This window comes from Aulonocara stuartgranti (assembly GCF_965226115.1).
Source record: "Aulonocara stuartgranti genome assembly, chromosome: 20".
Taxonomy (NCBI): domain Eukaryota; kingdom Metazoa; phylum Chordata; class Actinopteri; order Cichliformes; family Cichlidae; genus Aulonocara; species Aulonocara stuartgranti.
The window spans coordinates 26,175,452-26,198,527 of NC_138956.1; the positions used below are offsets into that span (position 1 = coordinate 26,175,452).

General features: G+C 41.9%; 1 protein-coding gene across 3 annotated transcripts in view; it reads right to left on the reverse strand.

The window, feature by feature from the left end:
* The window catches only part of nkain4 (sodium/potassium transporting ATPase interacting 4), a 54,078-nt gene that overhangs the window by 2,524 nt on the left and 28,478 nt on the right, over positions 1 to 23,076 (reverse strand). For 2 of the 3 annotated variants that reach the window (XM_082520241.1, XM_082520242.1), the window contains exons 5-7: positions 22,382 to 22,582; positions 9,970 to 10,030; positions 507 to 591 (exon numbers count right to left, since the gene is read on the reverse strand). In XM_082520241.1, coding sequence (XP_082376367.1) covers positions 507 to 591; positions 9,970 to 10,030; positions 22,382 to 22,582 — 347 coding nt within the window. The remainder of the gene's footprint in view (positions 1 to 506; positions 592 to 9,969; positions 10,031 to 22,381; positions 22,583 to 23,076) is intronic. The other variant, XM_082520243.1, reaches the window with a different exon arrangement.

Sequence of the window (23,076 nt, forward strand, 5' to 3'; positions counted from 1 at the left end):
AAATATTCATTTCATGTTGGCAGAGAATTATTACATTACTTCCCAGGCTTATTTTTATTAATTCCTCTGCACGACTTAAGTGATTAATCCAATTGTAGACATATTTTTATGTGTTTTTCTACCAGTAGCTGCCTGTGGACACACACACACTTACGCACACGCACACAGTGCTATGAAAGGTCTCCATATTCCCCAAAGCACACTGACAGGATGTACCATGTTTCAGACACTAGTTTACTCCCCAGACATGAGTCATTTCTCCAGATACTGAGTAAGCAACTCTGTGTAATCTCTGTCAGTAAACGCTGTGTTGCAACCTAGAGATGCTGACACTAAACTCTGGCACGGACATGAAAGTGGAGATTATTTTCTTGCACTTTCCAACGCATGTAAAAGTTTCACGATCACAACTTGCACCAACAACAATGTGAAAGGTCACATAAATATGCTTCCAACGCACAGAGACAAATACACATGTAATGGGATGAGAGCGCACTCGTACTTACGGGTACATGGGCTTTAAGAGGAGATGAGATGATTTCTCATTGACATGGTAGAGTGGGAATGGGTCAAATCCTCCAATAAAATCAACTGAAAACAAAGTATTGAACACATAAATCCCGGAGTAAATCAAAAGACAGACAACTAAAAATACATGCACGATTAAAAAAAGAAACTGAATGAAGAATGAAATGGAAACAAAAAGACACAATGGGAACAAATGGAGTGCACAGATGTTGTAAGGTAGCTTGTGAACAACAGTGCAAACTTTGAGTCTCTTTTAGTTTGACAAAATCTACAAAAGTAGAAGAGAGAGAAAAAACTGTTTTTCATCTGTGCATCTGCCTCAAGCCTAAGGGAAAGCTTGGGAACAGGTGAAAGCTTGCCAGCTGTCAAAATAGCTTAAGCCTTTTTATCGCTCAGAAACAGAGGTGACCTTCAGCCACCAAATTGATCCTCAAACCTTTCTGTTTAATTTCTCAGTTAAGAGTTCAGACTCTAGGCGAGGTGCAGATGAGCGAGCGAGTGTTATGTCATGCGAGAAACAGAAGGACATGCTGGTACCAAAGTGCAGTGTGTTTTTCACACATGCGGAGAGAGGGATTTTTGAGATGGATGGAAAAGGCTTGGGGCTTTTGAGGGGACATAAACGGCAGAGAGGGAGACAGACAGAGAGGGGAGGAAAAAGGAGGAGAGGACGGGGTGCGTCACGCTTGTCGGTCTGACTGACAGGGAGCCAAGGAGATTAGGGAGTCCGTGTGAAAAAGGCCAGCGTGTCCAGGAGCTGCGAGTCTCCTCTAAACACAGCGAGTGGAAGAAAAGTAGAAGCTGCACCCTATTCAGTGGGAAAAGACACCAAATATATAAAGGACCCTAGCTGAGTGAATAACAAAATGAGCACATCTGTTTCTTTTTTGGAACCCAGCACCTGTGGTGGAAAAACACACATACAAGCCAGCCATAGAGACTAGTGGAAGGCCCAATCAGTTCCATCCAGATAAGAGGAGGCAGGGGTGGTCTGCTAAATGCTGATAGGTAGACAGGATGCGCACACCAGCCAGAGGGGTTGTGCTGTGTCACCCCTTTCCTCTGACCCTGTCCCGGTTTCCAGGCATTCACTGTTTCATCTGCACACCACAAACACACACACATGCCACCCACCCACCAAAAGATACAAAGATGCACACACTCACACACACACAAAGCCCTCTCCCCTGCTCTTTTCTGTACGAGTGATTTTCTCATTATAAGCAGGTGGGGATCCATCTCCTGCCATGATAAACCGTGCTGAGGAATACAGCTGGATGATAATCATGGTTGCCATTTTTAGACACGCTACAGCTCGTGGGATAGCAAAGCAATATCGCTCGGTGGATCCCTCCACCAGTCTGTGAATCTAATACTCTGGCTCAGAGTGAAATATCAGCTTGACTACTGGATGGATTGCCACAAAATTTGACACAGATATTCGAGGACTCCGGAGCAGAAATCCCAATGACTTTGGCGATATGTGTGCCTTTCATGTAAAACTACAAATAGGTCAACTTCTCCACTTGGAAAGTATTTGAAAGTCAGATTTCTGTAAAGAATCTTGTGACATATGCACTGACCAACCTAAACTTAAACTGGGCCCGGTGTGTATGATGTACTATTTTGTATTATATCCTTATTTTCTGTCATGTATATACACTGTTAGGATGCTAGTCTCTCTTATTTAGCAAAGCCAGAGCTAAAAATAATAAGCTCGGGCATGTGCAAGCAATCCACATAAGCTCTTTTCACAGTAGTCTTTTCGCATATAATTGCTAAGTAAACACAGGTATTACTAATTAACCAGTAAGATTAATTATGGCTCTGTTTTTTAAGACAGGAAACAGCTGTGAAACACTAAATAGAATGGGGCCGCTTCTGTTTAATCAACCTGAGCTACAATGCTTAAAATTGCTGCTTAGAAAAGGACCTATGAACTAAAAACTAAGGCTTTTACAGTACAGAAGCCCCACCCACCTGCTGTTCAAACCTTTTGTTTACCAGGGACAGCCAATCATAAGAAAGCTGGCTTAAAGGGAGGGGGAAGGGTTGTGAAAGAGATTGTTGCATATAGATGATGAACTGAGGGGCTGTGTCTGCCAGGACCCAAATAAGGATTATTTTGTGTGAATCATTTAAATCTGCTTTATTAAGATTTCAAGAACGAAAGAAAGAAATCCTGGCTTGGGCATAATAGGTTGCCTCTAAAGCTGCCTCTTTTCACTCTAATGAAGACATTCAGTGTGTCAAAACATTACTTTGCTCTCTATTAAATGCTTAATTTATAACCCCGACCTCTATTCCTCCTACAGACTATATTGTTTTTCAGCCAGTTAATTGCTTGTTCCATGTTGAATCATTTCCCTATTAATTACAGCATGCATCAGTCTGATCCTGCTCTGAGGCTGGTCTTCTGTGCAGCTCACTGATTCTTGATGGTTGAGAAATTACTGGAAAAAAAAATCCATATGACTGTGTTTTCAACATTAAATCTAGTAACACCAGTGCAAACAGAAAACCTTTAACAGGAGAGATTATTAAAACAGATACTGGCGGTTTTTTGACACCAACACTGACAGAAGCAAGATCACTTTCTTCCCAGCAGATTGAGCAAGCTGGGTTTTTTCCCCCTTCTGCAGACACATGCAAGATATGAAAGGTATGTAGGTCAGTAGTTAAGGCATCTAAGTAGTGCCCCCAAACAAGCAGGGAGTAATGTAATGTAAAGCAGAGATACAGACAGTCAGCAGACAGTGGTGTGTGTGTGCATGTGTGTGTGTGTGGTGGGTGGGGACAGCGGGGCTTCGCTTGAAAAATTAGACTAAAACAGACAGAGTATAGTGTAAGGAAAATCATGAAAAACAAGGGTGAGAAATGGCAGAGACAAAGACAGAGAGAGTGATAAAAGACTGGACAGCTCATTCAAGACTTCTGTAGAGAGAATCTGTAATGATGGAAGAGGTCAATTAAAAGACAGTTGTGGTCCCTTTCACACACACACTCCTAGCTGGCTCTGCATGTCTGCATCTCTCGCCTCACACACGCAGCCATCTTTGCTGTTTTATGCATTGTTATTCTGCACATAAAAATGTTGGGTGTGTTTGATTGAAAGTGCATTTAAATTTTATGATCCATGCAAAGATGAGTGAGAGTAAGATGTTCAAGGGAGAGATGGAGTCTGTAGAAACTTTGTCTGCATTAATGATGTTTCTAAACTCCAACATCCAGCACCGTCTTCACTGGTTTTCACTGGAATTTGGAATTGCTTGCGCTTATTATGAGCTATTATTATAAAGTCTTTGAAGATAGTATATCATAAACAATTCCATTAACCGTCTAGCTTATGTTATCATAGTATGACCAAAATTATTGCAACTTTGTTCAATGAACTTGCGACTTTGTTGCCATTTTCAAAGGCAGGGACCAGATCTGTGATGATAAACGGGAAATGAAAAGAACAATTCAGACTGATTTCAATGTGTTGGCAATTTGTCTGTACTTATACAGTAATGTGCAAACCTGTCTGAGAACAACTGCAATCACTGGTCAACCACTAACTTTTACTAGTCGCAAAGAGGTTGCCACCGTAATTTTACTTTAATGTGACTGCTGATCCATTAAGCATGTATTGATTTAGAAATTTGCTGACCAACATAATAATATTTGTTTTATTATTATTTTTGCTTCAATTGCTTATTGGGCAGCTTATAGACAGAAATTCATGCATCTTTGCTGCCTGGATCCTTGATTAGCATATATTATGGGGCTGGCTAATCACCCCGAAACACTTGCTTGTTGGCTTTTTGTTTGTTTTGGCAGATCACCCCCATTTCATTGTGTTTCTGCAAAAGACCCTGGAGAGCACACTTGTCTACTGTAAAATTTGCAATATTTAATGCATTCTCTGGTTCCAGCCTTTCCATTGTTTCTTTTTGTTTTCATATGTCTGGGTATTTGACTCTTAGTTGGGTAAAACAAGACCTTTATATTAGAAACTGATTTGTCATCTTGGTTGACTAACTTAAGTTTATTTGCATAAACATCAGCTATTAGGTCAATGCATCAGTGGAGCGATGTTTGATCCTCCAGTTTCGGGGATCTGATGTTGAACATTCTGACCCAGTGTCACACTGATGAGATGTTCATAGGTACAACATAAACATCAGATTAATATCAGCCATTATTTAGTTTGAACTACAGCAAATGAAAACAGCTTTGGTGAAAAGGGACTGTAGTTTAATTAGCACAAAGTCTCTGACAGTATTGATTTCCAACTTGGTGGAATGCCACAGTATCATTAAAACCTCCAACTCTAGTGTCAGCTTTAAAAACAATGCATTTTATAATTCAGTTCAGTTTTTATATATTTTATTGCTGTGATATTTTACTTGTAACCCACCAAGGGACTGCAGATGCAAATTAGCTCTAAGCTAACTCTGATACAATGCTAATGTTAATATTAAACATGTTCCCTTAAAAAACAAACAAACAAACAAACAAACAAACAAACAAACAAACGAACGAACAAGCAAACAAACAAACAAGCAAACAAGCAAATAAAAAAGAAAATTAAAAATTCTTATCCCTAAGCAAAGATCTGGGCTTGTCCCTACTGTTTATATCAGGATACTTTTGATGATCATGTGTCTCTGCCTCACCTCACACTACCAAGCTATGACTGGCTTTGTTTCTCAACCCATCATGAATCCACAAAATATGTTCGATCTCCTCTACTTAACACTTTGCTACTGTTTTAAAATTAGCATGTTTTATTCTTTTGGTCAGTTGCTTTATTTTCATGGCATAAAAAATAAGATGGACAATGAAGTACAGGTACCTCAGATTTGCAATATGAGTAAGTTAAATTTCATTTGTAAAATTGTGATTGGGATACTGTTAAATGTCAATGGAAATTATCTTAACGTTACAGTGTGTAAAATATCATTGCTAGTTGTCAGTAGATTGCAGACTGCAGTTAACCGAGTTCTGTTTTTTTTTGCCTACTTCAAGGGTATAATGGTAGTTATGGTGGCCACTGTTCATCTGTACTGACTGTAGGCTATAAGTCTGCTGTTCACCTCAGCTGGTGTCTACATGTATTTACTCTGAAGCAGGCTGTAAAACTGTGAAGAAATTCTGATACAAGTCAATGAGTCAGTGAAGTTCACTTGTGTCTATGACAACAACACTGAAATGAGTCATTGAGGATATCCTGAACTTTTCTCTCGGTACGTGAAATTTTCTTTGAAGTCGACCTATCATTGTTGGACTCTGACGCTTAGTGAATAAACTCTCATATGATGTGAGAACGTAATCAAACTGTTTATCAGAGGGAACGTGTGATTTTTAGGACACTCAAGCGTAACATTAACTGTCATAACGTTAACTTAAAACTAGCTGTTGTTGTTTAGTGGGCTCATTGTTGAGTTTCTCATCTGCTGACAGTAACTTTGTTATTATCAGGAATAAATCAGCACGCTTATACAAACTTTCACGTGTTAAAGTCCTGATTTCAAGAAGAGGAAGATTTTTACTTCTTTAGTGGGGGGGAGGGGGGGGACCCTTTCTTAGACGATAAAAATATGAACCTTCATATCTGAAGTCTGAAGGCCTTTACTCACCAGGCGTGTAAAATTCATGTGAATATTTTGAAGCTTAAAAATATTTTTCAGACTAACCTATTCATTCATGCCGACCACATAGTTTTGCTGGACCAATTTGTGGCATTTTTCTTAAACCCAGCTTGATTTTCCAGACTTTTCGGATACGAATAAAGATAACGGATCAATCTGATCACTGCCTTTGGGAACAAGTGGACTCGTAGCTCAAAAATGCAGTGGTACAAAATATACAAATAGTAAAATAATACTATTTTACCTCAGACACACAGCTAGACGCTGCTCGAGTCAGTCTGCACTGGGAAATCGTTTTTCTGCGTCCTCAGGTGTGGTCCTAACTCTGCCAACAAGAGCTTAACCTGCTCCACTGACATCCTGAAATATGTACTCCCGGATTAAACCATGAAATTCTCCCTGCTGCTGCCTTCTCATTAGAATTGGATGAACCAAGAATTTCAGTTTCTTCCTTTGCTTGTTTAGAAACATCAGGACCAGCTCATCATCACTTGATGTCGACTTCATATTCTGTGTGTTCTTTGTGAACAGGTTTTCCAATGCCTGCTCCTGTGTATTTTTAATGGATTCATTCAAAGTTCATGAGAACACATCAGTTTGTTGCACACTAATTAATGTATTTTTTTTTATATGTACAATATTATTTTTTATGTATAAAATGACCTCAAAAATGACTGACTGCACTACTAAGGTTAGGTTAAAGTATTAAAAAGGTCCTGAACACGTGCATCCATGTTTTTGAAGATACTAGAACTTTTGTTATTTTGACCTTCTCACACAACTTGATGATACTGCCCCCTGTGCATCCTGCCGTATAGCTCCTCTGTCTGTTTTTAGAGCATTTTCTGCAGATGTGACTCAGCACAGAGGGCGGCAGCATAATTAGCAGACAAGCTAAAGCAAGCTTATCCCAGTGCTAGGCGGCTAACTCCATGACCTACTTTACAAAGAGGATTTTCCCCACCACTCACTCTGCTGGTGTGTCTGCTCACCGCAGATAACTCTGTGTAACAAATTCATGCACACAAATATAGACAATCACCTACACTCAGTCAGTCAGTCACACACAGTCAGCTAAACGCGCACACAAACGCATCCAGGTACGAACGAGTGCGCGACCACGTATAGATGCACTTGTGAGTGACAGAGGGAGAGAGACTCACATCAAAAGGGAGCTCACTCATGCACACGCATACACACTCTATCAGTAATAAAGCCTGAAAGCCATGTCAAACCCTGAGCTGATGGTATATGATGCTTGTTATTCTCCCCATTGTGTCTTCTTGGCTTTTTGCAAGTGTGTATGTGCCTGTATACACGTGTGTGTGTGTGTTCATTTTGCTAGTCTTTACGCAAGTCTGAGCACTCAAATCCAACTCAGTCCTGTCCCTGGAGAGTGAAAGAGTGCTTTGCGTGAAAGGAATTCCTCTCTTATCTCCTTATTCATGAAAAGCTCATCATGTCTCTTGTTGTTTGCATACTGGGTCCTTTTTCTCCTCCCAACTTGCTCCCGATAAACACCTCCCTCTGCTCCCCTAATGTATGCCCACTCTTTCTCGTTCTCTCTCTCTCTCGCTCGCTTGCTTCCTTTTCTCTCCATCCCTCCAGAGGATTGTCTCTACCTTTCTTCTCTCAGTAAGGCGCAATCAGCCGTGGAAGTTATTGACCAGCAAGGCGCTTAATGAGGCTGATACAACGAGTGACCAGAGACCTTTAACTTTTTACAAGCACACCTCATTAAAGTTCAAAAGCCAGATATGGTAAAAGAGCGGGGGAAAGAGAGGATTTCTTAAACACAATAAACCTGGGCTATGATATATTATCATTCCCTAAACCTGTGAAGAAACTGGGAATTGAAATGAAGCAAATGAGAGAGAGGAATATGGAAGATATACTTCTGAGTAGGAGGAGAAATGCTGAGACAGCCAGGGAGCTCAGTGGAGAAACTGGCTTTAATCTACACATCAAATAGGAGGCGAAAATGAGCACAGAAAGTGGCTTAGCTGGTGTGTGTGTGTGTATGTGCGCACCTGTGTCTGCTCGAACAAACATGTGCATATTGGTGGGTGCGTACAGGCAAAGGGCTGATTACAATAACAAAGAGCTAGCACTTGGAAGCGATGTAGCAGCGTTTCACTTCAACACAGCCTGGGCCAGATAATTAAAACCAATAAAAATCACACCACAATCTTTTTTCACCCCAAGCTTTTTTCTTTTGCCATCCTTTCGCTGTTCGTTTGGGTTTTTTTTATCTCTTATTTTTGAGAGAGGATAACTATCCACTTCAGTTTTAATGGATGTTCTCACTGGGAATGAACAGAATTCAAAAAAGAAGGAGTTGCTGAGGGAAAAAACCCTACTTTTTTTTTTTTTTAAAAGCCCTACTTGATAGAACTGGTTTTGCCTTCAAAGCAGTACTTATGGTTGACTGCTGATTAAGTTGTACCAGCTAGAGCTAAGATGTGGTGATGCAAACCCCTCACAGCCTTTGGTATGTGACCACCTAAGAACTGCTTAGACCTTTGTAACACTGGTGTGTAGGAACACACACACACACACACACACACACACACACACACACACACACACACACACACACACCACATCTCAATTCCACCAAATTACAAGAGCCTGCAGTTTTAATTCAATTAGTGCATGTAGTGTTTTGTTCATTACTCTGTTTTCAAATCACATTAAAAGCAACAAAAGAGACACGAACACAGCCAGGCTCTAGAAATTAGTATTCTAAAAATCGTGTACATAACTATGCCAGTGGTCCATTTAACTACTAAATGATATATTTGTGAGGACAAATTCTCAAGCTTGTGGACAGACTTGTGTAGCTATGAGAGCTACTGCAGAACAAATCAGAAATTTATGACTACCATTGACCCTTAGATCAAATTTTTCCTGGCCTGTGATTGGCTAACCTCTTGCAGGACCTCCGACCTGCTGCCTATGAGGTCACAGCAGCTGCTGTCAAAAGTGTCCGTCTCTGCTTCCCCCCCATCTTCTCTTATTTATTTCATGGTTCCCTGCTGTCTTTTCCCACACTCTTCACCAGCTCTGTGCTTGTTTATGCTTGACAGGAAAAGAATGAGCCTCTCACCCTCAACTAACTTTAACTTAAGGAACTAACACAGATCAGCATACACCAGAAGAAAAAGAGCCCTGAGATAGCACATTGCGAGGAGCCGCTTCAGAGAAGAAATCTAGATGTTTCAGTTGCTCCAAAAGAAACAGGCCTGGGGGGGGGGGGGGGGGGGGGGGGGGGGGGGGGAAGGCAGAAGGTTTGTGTTTGTTAACAAGAGCCCCATCTCACCTCTACCAGGTATGAGACGGCTGGAGTGTTAAAACGTGGGGCACACAGAAAGAAGAAAGTGAGAAAACAAAAGGCCACAGTACATTAAAGGAGGGAAATAACAGGTTTCCAACAACAGCAAGGATGACAGGGTGCGAGAGACAAGGCGCCCAGCGTACACGTGAAAGCGAAAGGAGAGGAAAGAATGGGCTGAAGGAGGTGTGGAGAGTAACACAGGGCTCCTTTGGTTCTGGAGGGAAAGAAAAACAAGAGGGCCCAGCTGGTGTGGGGGAGGAAGGAGGTACAGATAGGAGAGGTATAGGGTTGGACAGGAAAAGAGGGAGAAGAAAGATGCAGCTTTATTCCCCTCAACTCAGGCGTTTTCGTCTCCCTTGTGCGAGTGGCTCTGGGTGTGATTCACTCATTGTTGTGAGGCTCCTTTGCAAGAATGAGTGTGTGTATGTGTGTTTGTGTGTGTGTGTGTGTGTGTGTTAAGTCACTCACAGCTGTCCTCCTCCTCAGTGATAGCGCTGACAACATAGCAGGCGTACACGAAGCCAAGGAGCTGCGAACACACAAGCAAACATAGGAGGTTAGACACCACAGACCTGCAAGGCTGAAGTTAAGCTGCTGAGTGCTTTCCTCGATAGACAAAGAGACAATAAAGGAGGAAAATGGGTTTGTTCTCCGCATCCTTAACTGGTGATGCAACACTGCTCAAAGAGCAGGGTCAAAGCCAGAATAACTTGTTCATTAATTAAATCTTTCTGTGAACAAGAATATCGAGTAATCATTAAAGACATTTATTGAGCAAAAACATTTTAAAAAGACACCTTACAAATTTGTGCTTTACTTCTTCTTCTTTTTGCAATTTTGTACAATTCTAATGAGCTTGGAAGTAAATATTTGGTATGAACACCTTTCTTCTTCTACACAGCCTGAACTCTCGTTCATTTGTCAAGATGATCCCACACTGCTTTAATAATGTTGAGGTCTGCACTCTGATAGTGTTCCATTGTGTATCCACGCATGGCTCTACTGCAGTGCCAGTATGGCGTGCTGAAAAATGAAGCCCTTGCCAATCAGACCCTTTCCAGATGGCGTTCCAGTGTGGCTCAAAATCTGAAAGAACTTTTCTGAGTTCATAATTGAGATAACTGTAGCCCCAAACCGTGACACATTGCACGTAATGCCGAGATATGAAAAGGTTTTATGGTAACAGCTCTAAGGGAATCACAAATATTTGCAAAATAATCTTTTATGCCTGGCAATTTGTGCTATCATTAGTTTAATTGTAGGTTCAACTAAAGAAATTAGATCAAATGATGTGTTTTTGCAACAGACTGCTTGTAACAAAGTGCCTAAAACTGGTTCTTTGCTAAGCTGTCTGTTTATGTGCAGACACAACACTGATTCATAACTTGAGTTAGATCCCTTTTTTTAAATGCTTGAATGATTCACAGGTCAGTATTAAGTGGCTTAACAAAAAAACCCAAAAACAACATTCCTCGGAAAATGATCAGGTACAACGCCTAGACTGAAAATGACTAAATAAGCAGCCAGTGTCCAAAGAAAAACTTTGGAAGACCTCCATAAAGCGTCTTGCTTTATATAACTATTCCTCAAGAGCACTTTAATAAAGACAAACAAGTCCTGCTCCTTGGAAGTAAAGTATAAAGACATGAGAGGTGTCTTAAGCACTGTAAATACCTGCCAAAGCACTTAGAAATTCTCTTTTGATAATGTGATATCCCTGTGGTGAGGAATCCTCAGAGAACTGCCATCTGACTCTACAGTTTCCCTCTGCTCTACAGAGCTTCATAGCGCCTCTCAGCAGTGTGGCTGGAGCTTTACTGTTTTGGACCATTCTTACTGCTGATACTAAATGTTTTTCTTGGGAACCAGGCAGCAACAATAACCTCTAAAAACTCTTTGCCACAATACCTGCCCGGCATAGAAAGGCAAAGTTAGTGTCTGGCTGGAATACACAAAGGAACATTTAGTCAGTAAAAGATACTGCAGTCGAGGGTTTCTGCCAGAAACGTTGTTAAGCCCAGTGGCTGGATTTGGCCCCACAGTGGGAGATTTAATGTTGCACTCTATTAGCACAGTTCTATTCACCAGCTGCTTCTGGTGAAGAGAAAGAGTCAAACACAGGGGAGTTTATTCCCCCTTTCTACCAAGAAACGTAGGATACAGCAGGAGAAAAACACCAAGTCACGGTTTCCCTGAGTACACATTAAACAATAACTGAAGGGAAAAGTGTGTTTAGTCATAACACTTCCCCATTTCTTTGTTTTCCATTTTATTTTTACTAACACTGCAACTCTTTGAGCTTTTAGACACTTATAAAATACATTAAATAACCCAACAGCTGCAACTTTTGTCACCAGAAAAATGTCCCTATGCTCAACCCTGTCCAGGATTCAACCTTGGCTGATAGAAAGAAAAGTTCCCTCCCAGAAAATAAAAATACAAAGCCATTATTATGATAGCATTTCTCTATACTGGCTGTATATGAATAAGTGTGTGTGTGTTCGCTCTAACTGTAATTTGCTTTACTTTGGCCGTAGGTTATGGAGTGTGCATAGAGTGTTTGCCCGTGTCCACAAACACAGCAGAAAGCAGCAGAGCCAGCACACAGCTGACTATAGGAGGAACACACATGTGGGGAAACACAGCACTGGGAATGGCCCGTGGCACTGGCAGATGGCTGTCAACTCAGAAATATACACAGCGAGTCTCTGCACCCAGCCACCCATCCATCACTTGGCACTCTGCCATGCCAATTAAAACAGCGTCGGGCACGCTGCCCTGCTCGCACACTGGGTTCACAAACACAAAACCCGAGGGGGTAATGACTGTGCGCGATGATATCTATTTATGTAAGATTCATTCAACATATAACTCAGCTTGGCTGATGTAATTATAGATGAAACAAAGATAATGTGCTGTTCGTCTCTGTCGTTTGCGTTTTTGCTCCATTTTACGCACGCACAAAATCTGTTGGACCTTCACTGAAGTTCCAGATGTAGATTAAATGTTTTATTTATGAGTGAAAAGCAGGTGTCACATTTAGTATAAAAGGGAAGGTCTCTGTCTCTGTGTGGGCTAGATAAGATACTCTTCTTTCTGCTTCGCTGTCACTATATTTTTTCTTTCTAATATCTAATTGCTGGTCTCACCCCATCCATTACACTGGCAGTGAAATGGAGGTGAATTAGCATATGTATAAAGCCAGTGTCAAACACAAGATGGTGTTAACAGCAGGGGGCACACCCCGTTTTTCAATTTTATTGTGTCTCGGTGTGTGTGCCCATGTGTGTTTTGCCTGTAAAAGTGTGTGCTCTTATGAGTTAATATATGCATGAGTGCATGTTGATTTAAACTTCATAAAAAGGGCCCTGATTTCTCCAGTCTGGGGTTGACCCAAACACAGGATAGGCAAAGCATCAGCGTAGAAGGCCAGAGCAGGAAGCAGATGCCTGTGTAGCATACACAAGTGAGTCGAATTAAAGTGCGCGTCGACATAAACTGTCTACGTAAGGTTTGTTGGATAACTGAGCTGCCAGAAAAGCTTTCATGTGCTGCTTCATTGATTTTGTCGGTGTCTGGACATTCTTTCACGAATAAATATTTTGCCATTTTGATTGAATACCTTTGCTGTTATGATTATGGCAGTGAAGAACAATCTAATAGTTCATGGTCAATTCAGCGATAGCAAAGAAAATATGGGCAGTAATTTTAAAGCAAAGCTATGTGCACTGCAGTGCAATTACCCAACACTGCTTTTGCCTAATACATGTAGAAGCAGGTTGCTGGTGGTACAGATGTCTGGCAGATTACACTGTAATGTGAACAGGGTAATTCTAGTGTGTACCTTTTGACAGATGAAAAATATTTCCTGTCTCTTAACAATCGAGAGATGCAAAATTGTGATTCATAGTATCATAAAATGCTGAGATGTTTTGGTGTCTGATATAACAATTTTACTGACTATCAACCGAAGCCAAACACTCAAAGTGTGCCCATCGAACGGTCAGGCATGGGAAATAAATGCTGACAGCAAGACAGATCAAACACTGCATGTTACAGCTGATTTTTATCTTCCATTCCTCTTTTATATGGTTTCCACTAAATTTGGACAATTTAGGAAGAATCAGGTCAGGATATTTTTCCCTGTTGTGCTTTCTCAGATTTAGCACACAGCAGGAAATAGTCTGCTTCAGATGCGTTTGCGCTTCTTCAACTACTCGGTGCGGTTAAAGCGAGACTGCTGCCTGCAGGCGGGAACACACATGATTCCAATTCACAAACAGTAAATGCACAGTTTTATTAGCTGCGCTATTCATGCACTGGTTCAATCCCAACACCACACAGACTTTGCACAAAGGAGCTGGCAGGTAGAAGACTTAATGTCATAAGCCTGAACCAACTCTGTCAGGTGATGTCTAGAAAAGTCAGGACTGCAGCTTTGATTTTATGTGTAAAAAGCCGAATTTTGGTGTCTGATAGAGCTCTGAAACTCCCACTGACAGCAGACCATTTTCACAAAAGCAGTTTGCAAGTACTGACGCGTAGCTCACAAATGGGAAAACTTCATGTGTCAAGAGGCCAAAAAATTCCAGCAGTTCTCCTGTTAACAATTAACAGCTAACAAATTACATCTCTCTTACTCATTCGCTCATAACAACTGGCTGCAGGAAAGTCGGACACTGCATGTTAGAGCTAATCTTAAACCGATCTGTCTTCAAGTCCTTTTTTATATTGCTTCCATGCATTTAGTGCGACAGGAAATGCGATTTAAAAAAAATCAGAGACGCGAACGCTGGGCGGCTTTTTGCTGGAGGCAGCAGCCAATATAGGTCGGTGTCCTCAATAACAAGTGACAGAGCTCCACTTATGTATCATTGCATATTAAGCGTCCTTAAATGAAGCTAATAAAATGCCTGTCTCTCTGTGTCTCACACTCAAACTTACACACACACACACCAACACACTCAGTTTTCGGCACCTATGTGTAGAAATGAATGTCATATTAATTAAGCACATAAAGCCCCCGCATGTCCTCGGTGACTTGACCTCAGTCTTTCTGTGAAGACGTGCCACACTAAAGCCAACTAATTTGGCTGCCAATCATTTTTCCTTCTCCTTTGCGCTGTGCACTTTATGTGTCTTTATAGTAGTCACTTTTCTAAACACAGGTCTATATGTTCCTGTCACTCTGCGATCTGCAAACCTCCTCTACTCTCTTTCTCTCCAGCCCTCGGTGATTCCCGATTTTCGGCTCTTCTAACACTAAATACCACTCTCTTCTTTGTTTTCTCTCCTTTGTCTCCGGGGCTGCTGAGCAGTGAACAGTGATCTCCAGAATTAATAACACAGAGAAAGAAGCAAGCAGGCGGACAATTGGATACTATAACTTCAGTTCAGGAAAACAAGTAAAGATGTCCTCCAGTGGGTCTTCATTAAGCCGAGTGAACTAAGCAGGTATTAATAGTATTTCAGTGCCATTTGCATTTCTTCTCTCAGATAATGAGGCCGAAGAGAAGTTAAAGGCTCTGACATTAATGTGTGTGTGAGTGAGAAGATCAGGCACAGAGCTAGAGAAAGGTTACTTTTATTTGCATAGGCTAATGAAGGTCAAGTTTACAATGAATGTGTCTGTCCAGAAAGACACAAAGCCACCTTTGAAAATAGACTTTCACTCATAAACATCAATCCACTGGGCATGCAGCTACTTTGGTCAACCGCTGTAAAATGAATGCAAAGTGCAGCTCACGATGCTCTGGTGTCAGTTTTTCAGGAAACGAATGTCAGGAAATCACTAATGTTATTTAATTTTGATCGAAATCATAAAACATCGAGTTCATCACTTGGAGATTATGAATGTGGATGTTAACTATAAAATCGGACCTGCCTGTGGTTTTCCAGTAAAAAAAAGTACATTTGTCGTTGAGATATTTTAGTCATGCCTGATTGGAGCTGGTAGGATAAAAACCACTTCATGTCTAATCTGAGTCAGACAGTTGTGCTCTCGCATGCAGCTCAGCCAGGTAAAGTTAAAGGCTGCAGTTCATGTGTGATAATGACTTAGGAAGGCATTCGTTAGTTACAGCTTTTCTAACTGGAAGAAATGCTGCTTTACTATTTCAAATAAGTAATTTGATATTCATATAAATGACAAATATCAACAAAGGATTTTGTGAAAGATAATTAAGACTCCACAAAAAAAATATTTGACAGTTTATGAAAATACTGATCATTAGCTTTTTTCGGTCACATTAGAGTAGGTAAAAGGTAGCCTCTTTGCAACTAATGCTGAAATTGTGGTTCACTAGTGGTAGCATGTTGGGAGTCCATGGATATGAGAGGAGAAAACATCTGTGGATGGATAGAGTGCATAAAATATGTGGTAAAACTGGTCTGTGTGCTACTACTCATCTCGTTGTTGCTTTTTCCAGGCGGCTGGGTATAACACACAAAGAACTAAAGTGAAACCGAGTGTTAAAAACAATGCAAAGTGTCCACAGCAGCCCCTGTTGATACCTTTTTAGTCTTTGATTCTTTTTAAACTTCTTCCTTTCCTGGTGATTTCTGCTGTTGGTTTCTTCCCTGCTCTGGTTCATTTGTCAACCAATCAGCATCCACAGCATATACAGCATCATCTGTGTCCAGCAACGTGCAATTGGGATTTTGAAGGACTTTATGGAAGCACACTTATAATGTTTCAAAACCTCTCTGTATAACGTCCATCGCAAAATACATACGCAAATTTGCACTATTGCGATACTACAAAAAAAAAAAAAAAAAAAAAAAGTTGTGGTTGTTGGGAAGCAACTTGTCACCAAACAATTGCAGTCTGCCTTGGAGTGACTGCAGTCACTGCCTGACACAGTGCAGTTTGTCAAAACTATGTATGTAGACGTGCTGCCAGCATGTTGCAAGCAACTGGAGTCAATCTGTGCTGAGGACATCAGCCCTGCAATTCATTTTTCCAACTCAATTAGTTGCCAGCAGGTCATATTCGAGGGTTGCCTGGTATTTTGCTGTTAAATAGCTGTTTTGCAGCAATTGCATCACTTTTTGTGGAGGAATTTCAGTTTCAAATCTGAGGCTCTGGCTGGACTCTGCATTTCCGATGAACATAGACTACAAACGAGTCGTAATTTTTCCAGATTTATCAAAGTTAATCACCATATTATCACAAACAGATTGCATTTAATTGCCAACTTGTTCCCATTCAGCCACAAACTGATAGAAGACTGACTGTCTTATTGCTGTTTTATCACCATCCATCACTTTGAAGACAGCAACTGACTGCAAATGGTCACAGGCCTGACCCCCTCCCCTTCAAAGCAACCATTTCAAAGGCAACAAGATCTCAAGTTGTCTCCAGCCACTGTTTTGCCTTGCACAACTTCAGCCTTAGTTAACAGTTTTAGCCCCATATACTGCTCTTTCCACCATGCCACACTTAAATTCAGTTTATCTCAAGACGTCGTCAGTTCTTTGCTGCCTGGTTAATGCATGTGCTCGTAACGACGGATATCTGGGTCGATCTAACAGCTAATTAACACAGTATTGACTGTGGCTCAGTGTCAGGAGAAAACTCACTGAGTGCACTACAATTAAAGGAATTTGCAGGTAAAACATACCACATGGGAGAAAGGGGGAGGGGATGCAGAGAGGCGCAAAACAGATAGAGAGGTGGTACAGATGTCCTGTAGGTTAATTGCACAGGACTCTGCCTGACAATAAGGTGCCAACTCATCTGCAGAAAATTAGATGTGTGTGTTCGTGTGTAGACAGCTGCATGTTTAATGACAAACCATTATAAGGGAGTGCACAGTCCACATTTATCAATGTTTTCTCCCACATACGCAAGAACACGGGTCTGTACAGCTGACATACAACCACAAGGCATTGGGAAGTGTCTGCGGTGCTTATTTGCATCTTCCACATCAAGTAACTGCACTTAACAGCGTGCTAATGTCACACAAACACAACAGGCTTACCCAAGCAGAAATAAAAGCTGCATAAAGAAAGCAAACACAGGCTGTTCTTCACACGCTGCCCCACACAATAGATTTTAGATGAAGTCTGAGTGAAGGAAGGAAAAATGGGGCTCTGTGGGATAAGAAACGAATGGACTGAAGCCGAAACAAGAAGGTAAATAACAAAACAAGTAGGCGCTCAATGAGCAAACAGGTAAGCGAGCATCGCACTGGAGATGAAGTTAACTCATTTAAACTTGCTTGTGTTTCACTTCCACGTTCTCCTCTGTTGACTCTTCTTTTTGCGCTCTCTCTTAAGTTTAAAAAGACCAAATACTATAATAAGATAATCTTTATCCTTCACCCTGCAAACCAGATTAACAATTAAAGCTCTTGGCCGAGACAGCCTTTGAAGTATAACAGCGACCAGTTGCTTTTTTTTTTCTCCCCTTCTTCTCCTCTGGTCTTGAGGTCGTTCTCTTCTCCGCTTCGCTTTTGGCTGCAACCAAATCAAATCAAATCAAATCAAATCACTTTTTATTGTCACATCACATGTGCAGGCACACTGGCACAGCACATGCGAGTGAAATTCTTGTGTGCGAGCCCCACAAGCAACAGAGATGTGCAAACACAACAACACAAACGAGCAAAATACAAGAATGGCCAACCTGAAACTAATAAATATATGTACAATATATAATAGTGTATGCATTTCTGGATGTGTATACTAAATATTTTCCTACGTGTGTGTGTGTGTGTGTGTGTGTGTGTGTGTGTGTGTGTGTGTGTGTGTGTATACACATTTTTACAAATTAAATAGTAAAAAAATAAAATAAAATAATAATAATAATAATAATAATAATAAAATATATAAAATATACAGAGTTGAATATGTGCAAAACAAGTGGCATTTATATACAGTGTGGAGTGCATAATGTTGAAGTTCCAGTAGTGAAGCTGAGGTGTCTATGACGTGTTCAGCAGTCTGATGGCCTGATGGAAAAAGCTGTCTCTCAGTCTGCTGGTACGGGACCGGATGCTGCAGAACCTCCTTCCTGATGGAAGTAGTCTGAACAGTTTATGGCTGGGGTGACTGGAGTCCTTGATGATCCTCCCCGCTTTCCTCAGGCACCGCTTCCTGTAGATGTCTTGGAGGGAGGGAAGCACACCTCCAATTATCCGTTCAAAGCACCGCACTACTCGCTGGAGAGCTTTGCAGTTGTAGGCGGTGCTGTTGCCATACCAGGTGGTGATGCATCCAGTGAGGATGCTCTCAATGGCACAGCGATAGAAGGTCCTGAGGATGCGGGGGCTCATGCCGAATCTTTTCAGTCTCCTGAGAAAGAAGAGGTGCTGCTGCGCCTTCTTCACTGTTTTGTTTATGTGTACTGACCACGTAAGATCCTCAGCCAGGTGTACGCCAAGGAACCGGAAGCTGCTCACTCTCTCCACAGCAGCGCCGTTGATGGTGATGGGGGTGTGTACTTCTCTGCACCTCCGGAAGTCCACTATCAACTCCTTTGTCTTTGCGACGTTGAGGGTGAGATGGTTGTCTTGACACCAGTGGGTCAGGGTGCTGACCTCCTCCCTGTAAGCCGTCTCATCACCGTTGGTGATAAGACCCACCACTGTAGTGTCGTCCGCAAACTTCACAATGATGTTGGAGCTGTTAGTGGCTGTGCAGTCGTAGGTGTAGAGTGAGTACAGGAGAGGGCTCAGTACACACCCCTGTGGAGCACCAGTGTTCAGTGTGATGGGGGATGAGGTGATGCTGCCCAGTCTGACCACTTGGCGTCTGTCAGACAGGAAGCTAAGGATCCAGCTGCAGAGGGAGCTGCTCAGTCCTAGATCCTGCAGTTTCCTGTCCAGCTTCGAGGGAACGATGGTATTGTGCACAGCCCTAATAACTGCTCACTACTGCATTATAAATCTTTTAATCCCAGAATCTTTATAATCCTTTGAGGCAGAAGCTGTAAAACTTACAGTGCAGCTAAAACGCAGTGTCAATGCTGACATATCAGAGAGGTGCTTTGTGCCATTGTTATACTGGACGATGCACAGCTATTTAATGTTTTTGGAGAAATCCTCCACATGGCTCCCAGTGCATCTTACACAAAAACAGAAAAAAAAATGCATTCCCAGTAGTGCTGCTCAGCACGAGAGCTGGAATAAAGAGCATGGACTAAAGGACTTGCCAGAGAGAGCACTCTGACCTCTCCGATGTATCAGGGGGCAGCCTGGGTGCCCGTGATGTTTTAACGCTGGTGAGCTGAGAGATTCTCAACAGCCAAAGAACACACACAGACCCTGTAGACAAACAGACCCCAGAGTAGTGATCACAGCGGTCTACTCATGCCAACCCTGCTGAAAATACCCATCTAATCAACTGCGGCTGCTTCATCCACCATATTACCCTGCCCCCTGGTGCTAAAGCAAACTGCGCCTTTAAAACAGAGAGTAGACCGACATCACAGAGCTGTCAAAGCGCAAGAGAAAAAGGAGCACAAGTGACACTGAGTGAGCAAGAAATGCATTGTCATCGTTTGTTGTTTAGGTTCTTGTGAATTTGAATGACGTGAAGGTCAAACAGTGCGAGATCTGTTCAGGAAAAAGACAGGAAGACGGGCTGAGCTGTGAGAATGTGATGTGGGAAAAACATGAAAACAGAGGAAATGAGCAATGGAACGAGAGAATGACGCACACTGCCGATTCTCCCGTTATCATCTTCCACCCATTGCGGGTTTCTAGGGAATAGAGATGCAACAGAAGAAAGCATTGCCTGTGGCAGCAATAACCTACGCTAAATGATATGATATCTGCGTGTGTATGTGTGTACACGAAAGCACTTTCTCCGGCTGTTTTATGAGTAGCACAGCATCTCAGACAGCTTTCACTGTTCCCTTTAAGCTCGTAAGAGTTATGTCTACAGATGTAAACTCAATTTCACATCCTGCACCATTTTTCTTTTCCTTTTTTGGCCGTCTTCCTACCCACACTCTACCTACCACACTGGAAATGTTTTCTCAGACACAACTGTTTTATTTACCAGTAAAGCAAGTTCACAGGAGTGAAAGAAGAAAGACGGAAGACGGGACGATACAGAGAGACGACAAAAACAACTGTGGGTTTTCTGCTGACTGCATTGATCTTTTAATGACTCATTCTTATAACGGTACTATGATAACCAAACCCAGTAAACAGCGATGTGTACTATAATATCGATTTAGTGAAGACAACAAAGAATAGAAGGACAGAGATGAAGGAAAATATCCCTCGCAGTGATAAATGAATAATACATTAACCCAGTTCGAAAAGGTTGCCTCCACTTCAAGCTCATCCTTCAAATCTTGAAGTTCCTTTTTTGGCTGAATGTTGCCTGCAGCAGCAGTAGCAACAAAACAAGGCAGACTCCCCCTAACCCAAAGCTTTACTTCTGAAGCCCTTCCATCCAGCTTATGACAAATCTGAGCTGATAGATGACAGCGATGCCTCCATTATTGGCCGATGGATCCACATTTTTCAACTTAATGAAACATGCTCCTTGGAGCCCAAACTAAATATTTAATGGTCTCTCACTGCGACCTTGAAACCCTTCTAACAAAGACAAAGGGACACCCCACTTTCTTCCTTTTCTTTTCAACCATCCCTTCAGCTCTTTCTTTTTCCCCGTCTGGCCCCGTTTTCCAGCGAGAGAGGAAAAGGGGACTAACCAAAACAACAGTGGACATCTCAAAAGGATTCAATTTTCCTAAGCAGAGCCCTGCATTTACCCGGAGAGGAAGTGGGGATACAGGGAAAACGATGTCACTCGTGACGCTAAGATTTCAGTACCAATTTCCCTGCTCCTCTAGGGAACGAGTCCCGTGGAGTTGCAGTTGAATGCTTGGTTGAACAATTTCATGTAAATTGCAGGCAAAAGGGTGTTGCCATCTCATGTGGAGTAGAAATCCAACGAAGGCGAAGGATAAACCAATTCACTGTGCATAATGCAAGTAGTAATGAGGTTCAGCGAGAGTGCCGGGGCTGTAAAGTGAGGCCAGCCATTTTATTATCCTTCTCCGTGGGGGCCATGGGATGAATGGTAAAATCCAGTGCTTCTCATGGCTGGGTCCCTTTGCTTGTTTCCAATCTATCAAACTGCATTCACGACACTTTGTAAATAAGTGTTGTAAATAATTCCAGCATTAGATAAAATCAACAGGACTCTGAAACACACTGGTACATCGTAGTTCAAGGCTGACAACATCACTGTGTGTTCACTCTCTCTTTCTGTCTGTCACCTACTGCCAACATTAACTACTCCACATGTATTAAAGTGACAATAACTGTGAAAAATAGGTGTGGGTGTGTCACGGTGGAGTCAGAGGGTAAGTGACTGTTAGTGTGAGTAAATCTGTGCCATTGTGCGTGTCTTGAACCCAAAACTTCCTGCAGAGCTGGTCACCAAGAGTGCCCTGGCACCCATCCAGGATTGGGGCAGTCGGTCATATGTGTGTGTGTGTGTGTGTGTGTGTGTGTGTGTGTGTGTGTGTGTGTGTGTGTGTGTGTGTGTGTGTGTGAGAATGTCCATGCTGGCAGGATGGGAGTTTTTGGCGAATTGATACAGAGCTTATAAAGAGAACAATAACAGTCCTTCCAGTGTTTGAGTAACCTGTTAGCATCTGGCAAGTCTGAGCCTCAGCAGACAAAACAACTGAGCAATTTTTCATTTGGAGACCAGGGCAGAGGAAGCTGTCCCGGACAAAATAACTTAAGCTTAAAGTAAGACAAAAACATCACCTTCCTTTCTATTCTGTTCACATTTAACTCACAGATATCCAACTTACTGTGATACAATGAAGTCCTGGCCATCTAGACTCAGCGTATGAACGGTATTTTAATGTGCATAATGTCAGCGGGTATTGTTAACTTGTACTCACAGCAACAAGAATCTGTGCCCCACTGTGCATGACCTCAATGTACTGATAGTCCACGAAGCAGCCCATGACAGTGATGTAGGAGTGGCTCTCCGTGGTATGGACCCCAGGAGCCTGTGGCATCTCTCTCCGCACACAGCCGGGGCCATGTTCACTCCACCAGGAATGATGAGCTGAGATGTTAAATGTTAGCAGGTCACTGTCCTGGAAGGAGAAGGAAAAACATTAACTTCTTTGCTAGGACTGTATTCTTTAGTTATTAAGCACATTCATGTATTTTTTATAAGGAAACCAAGGCTGGCTTTCAAAGCAACCAAAGCACCGATGCTCAAAAGGCAGGGAGCTTAACTTTGGAAACTTACAGAAGCTGTTGGAAGACTTTTTATGATTGTAATCCTTTGCTGAAAGGGTTGGTTCATAAAATTACAGACAAGCATCTTTAGACTGCTAATGACTCTCCAAAGCCTTACTTATGTTAGCGCTGCATTGAGCTGGTTCTCAAAACACAATATAACAACATGTTCACCGTCTTTCCTTAGTGTGCTAGCATGTCAACGTTATGCCAGTGCAGCTTTGACTAATAGAAAATCACAACCAGGAAAATGTGGTTTAAAAAACCCTTCAGGCAAACATAGTGGTGACAATTATTACACTTCATCCAGCTGCAGAGCATCTGGTTCATTTGAAGGCAATCCACC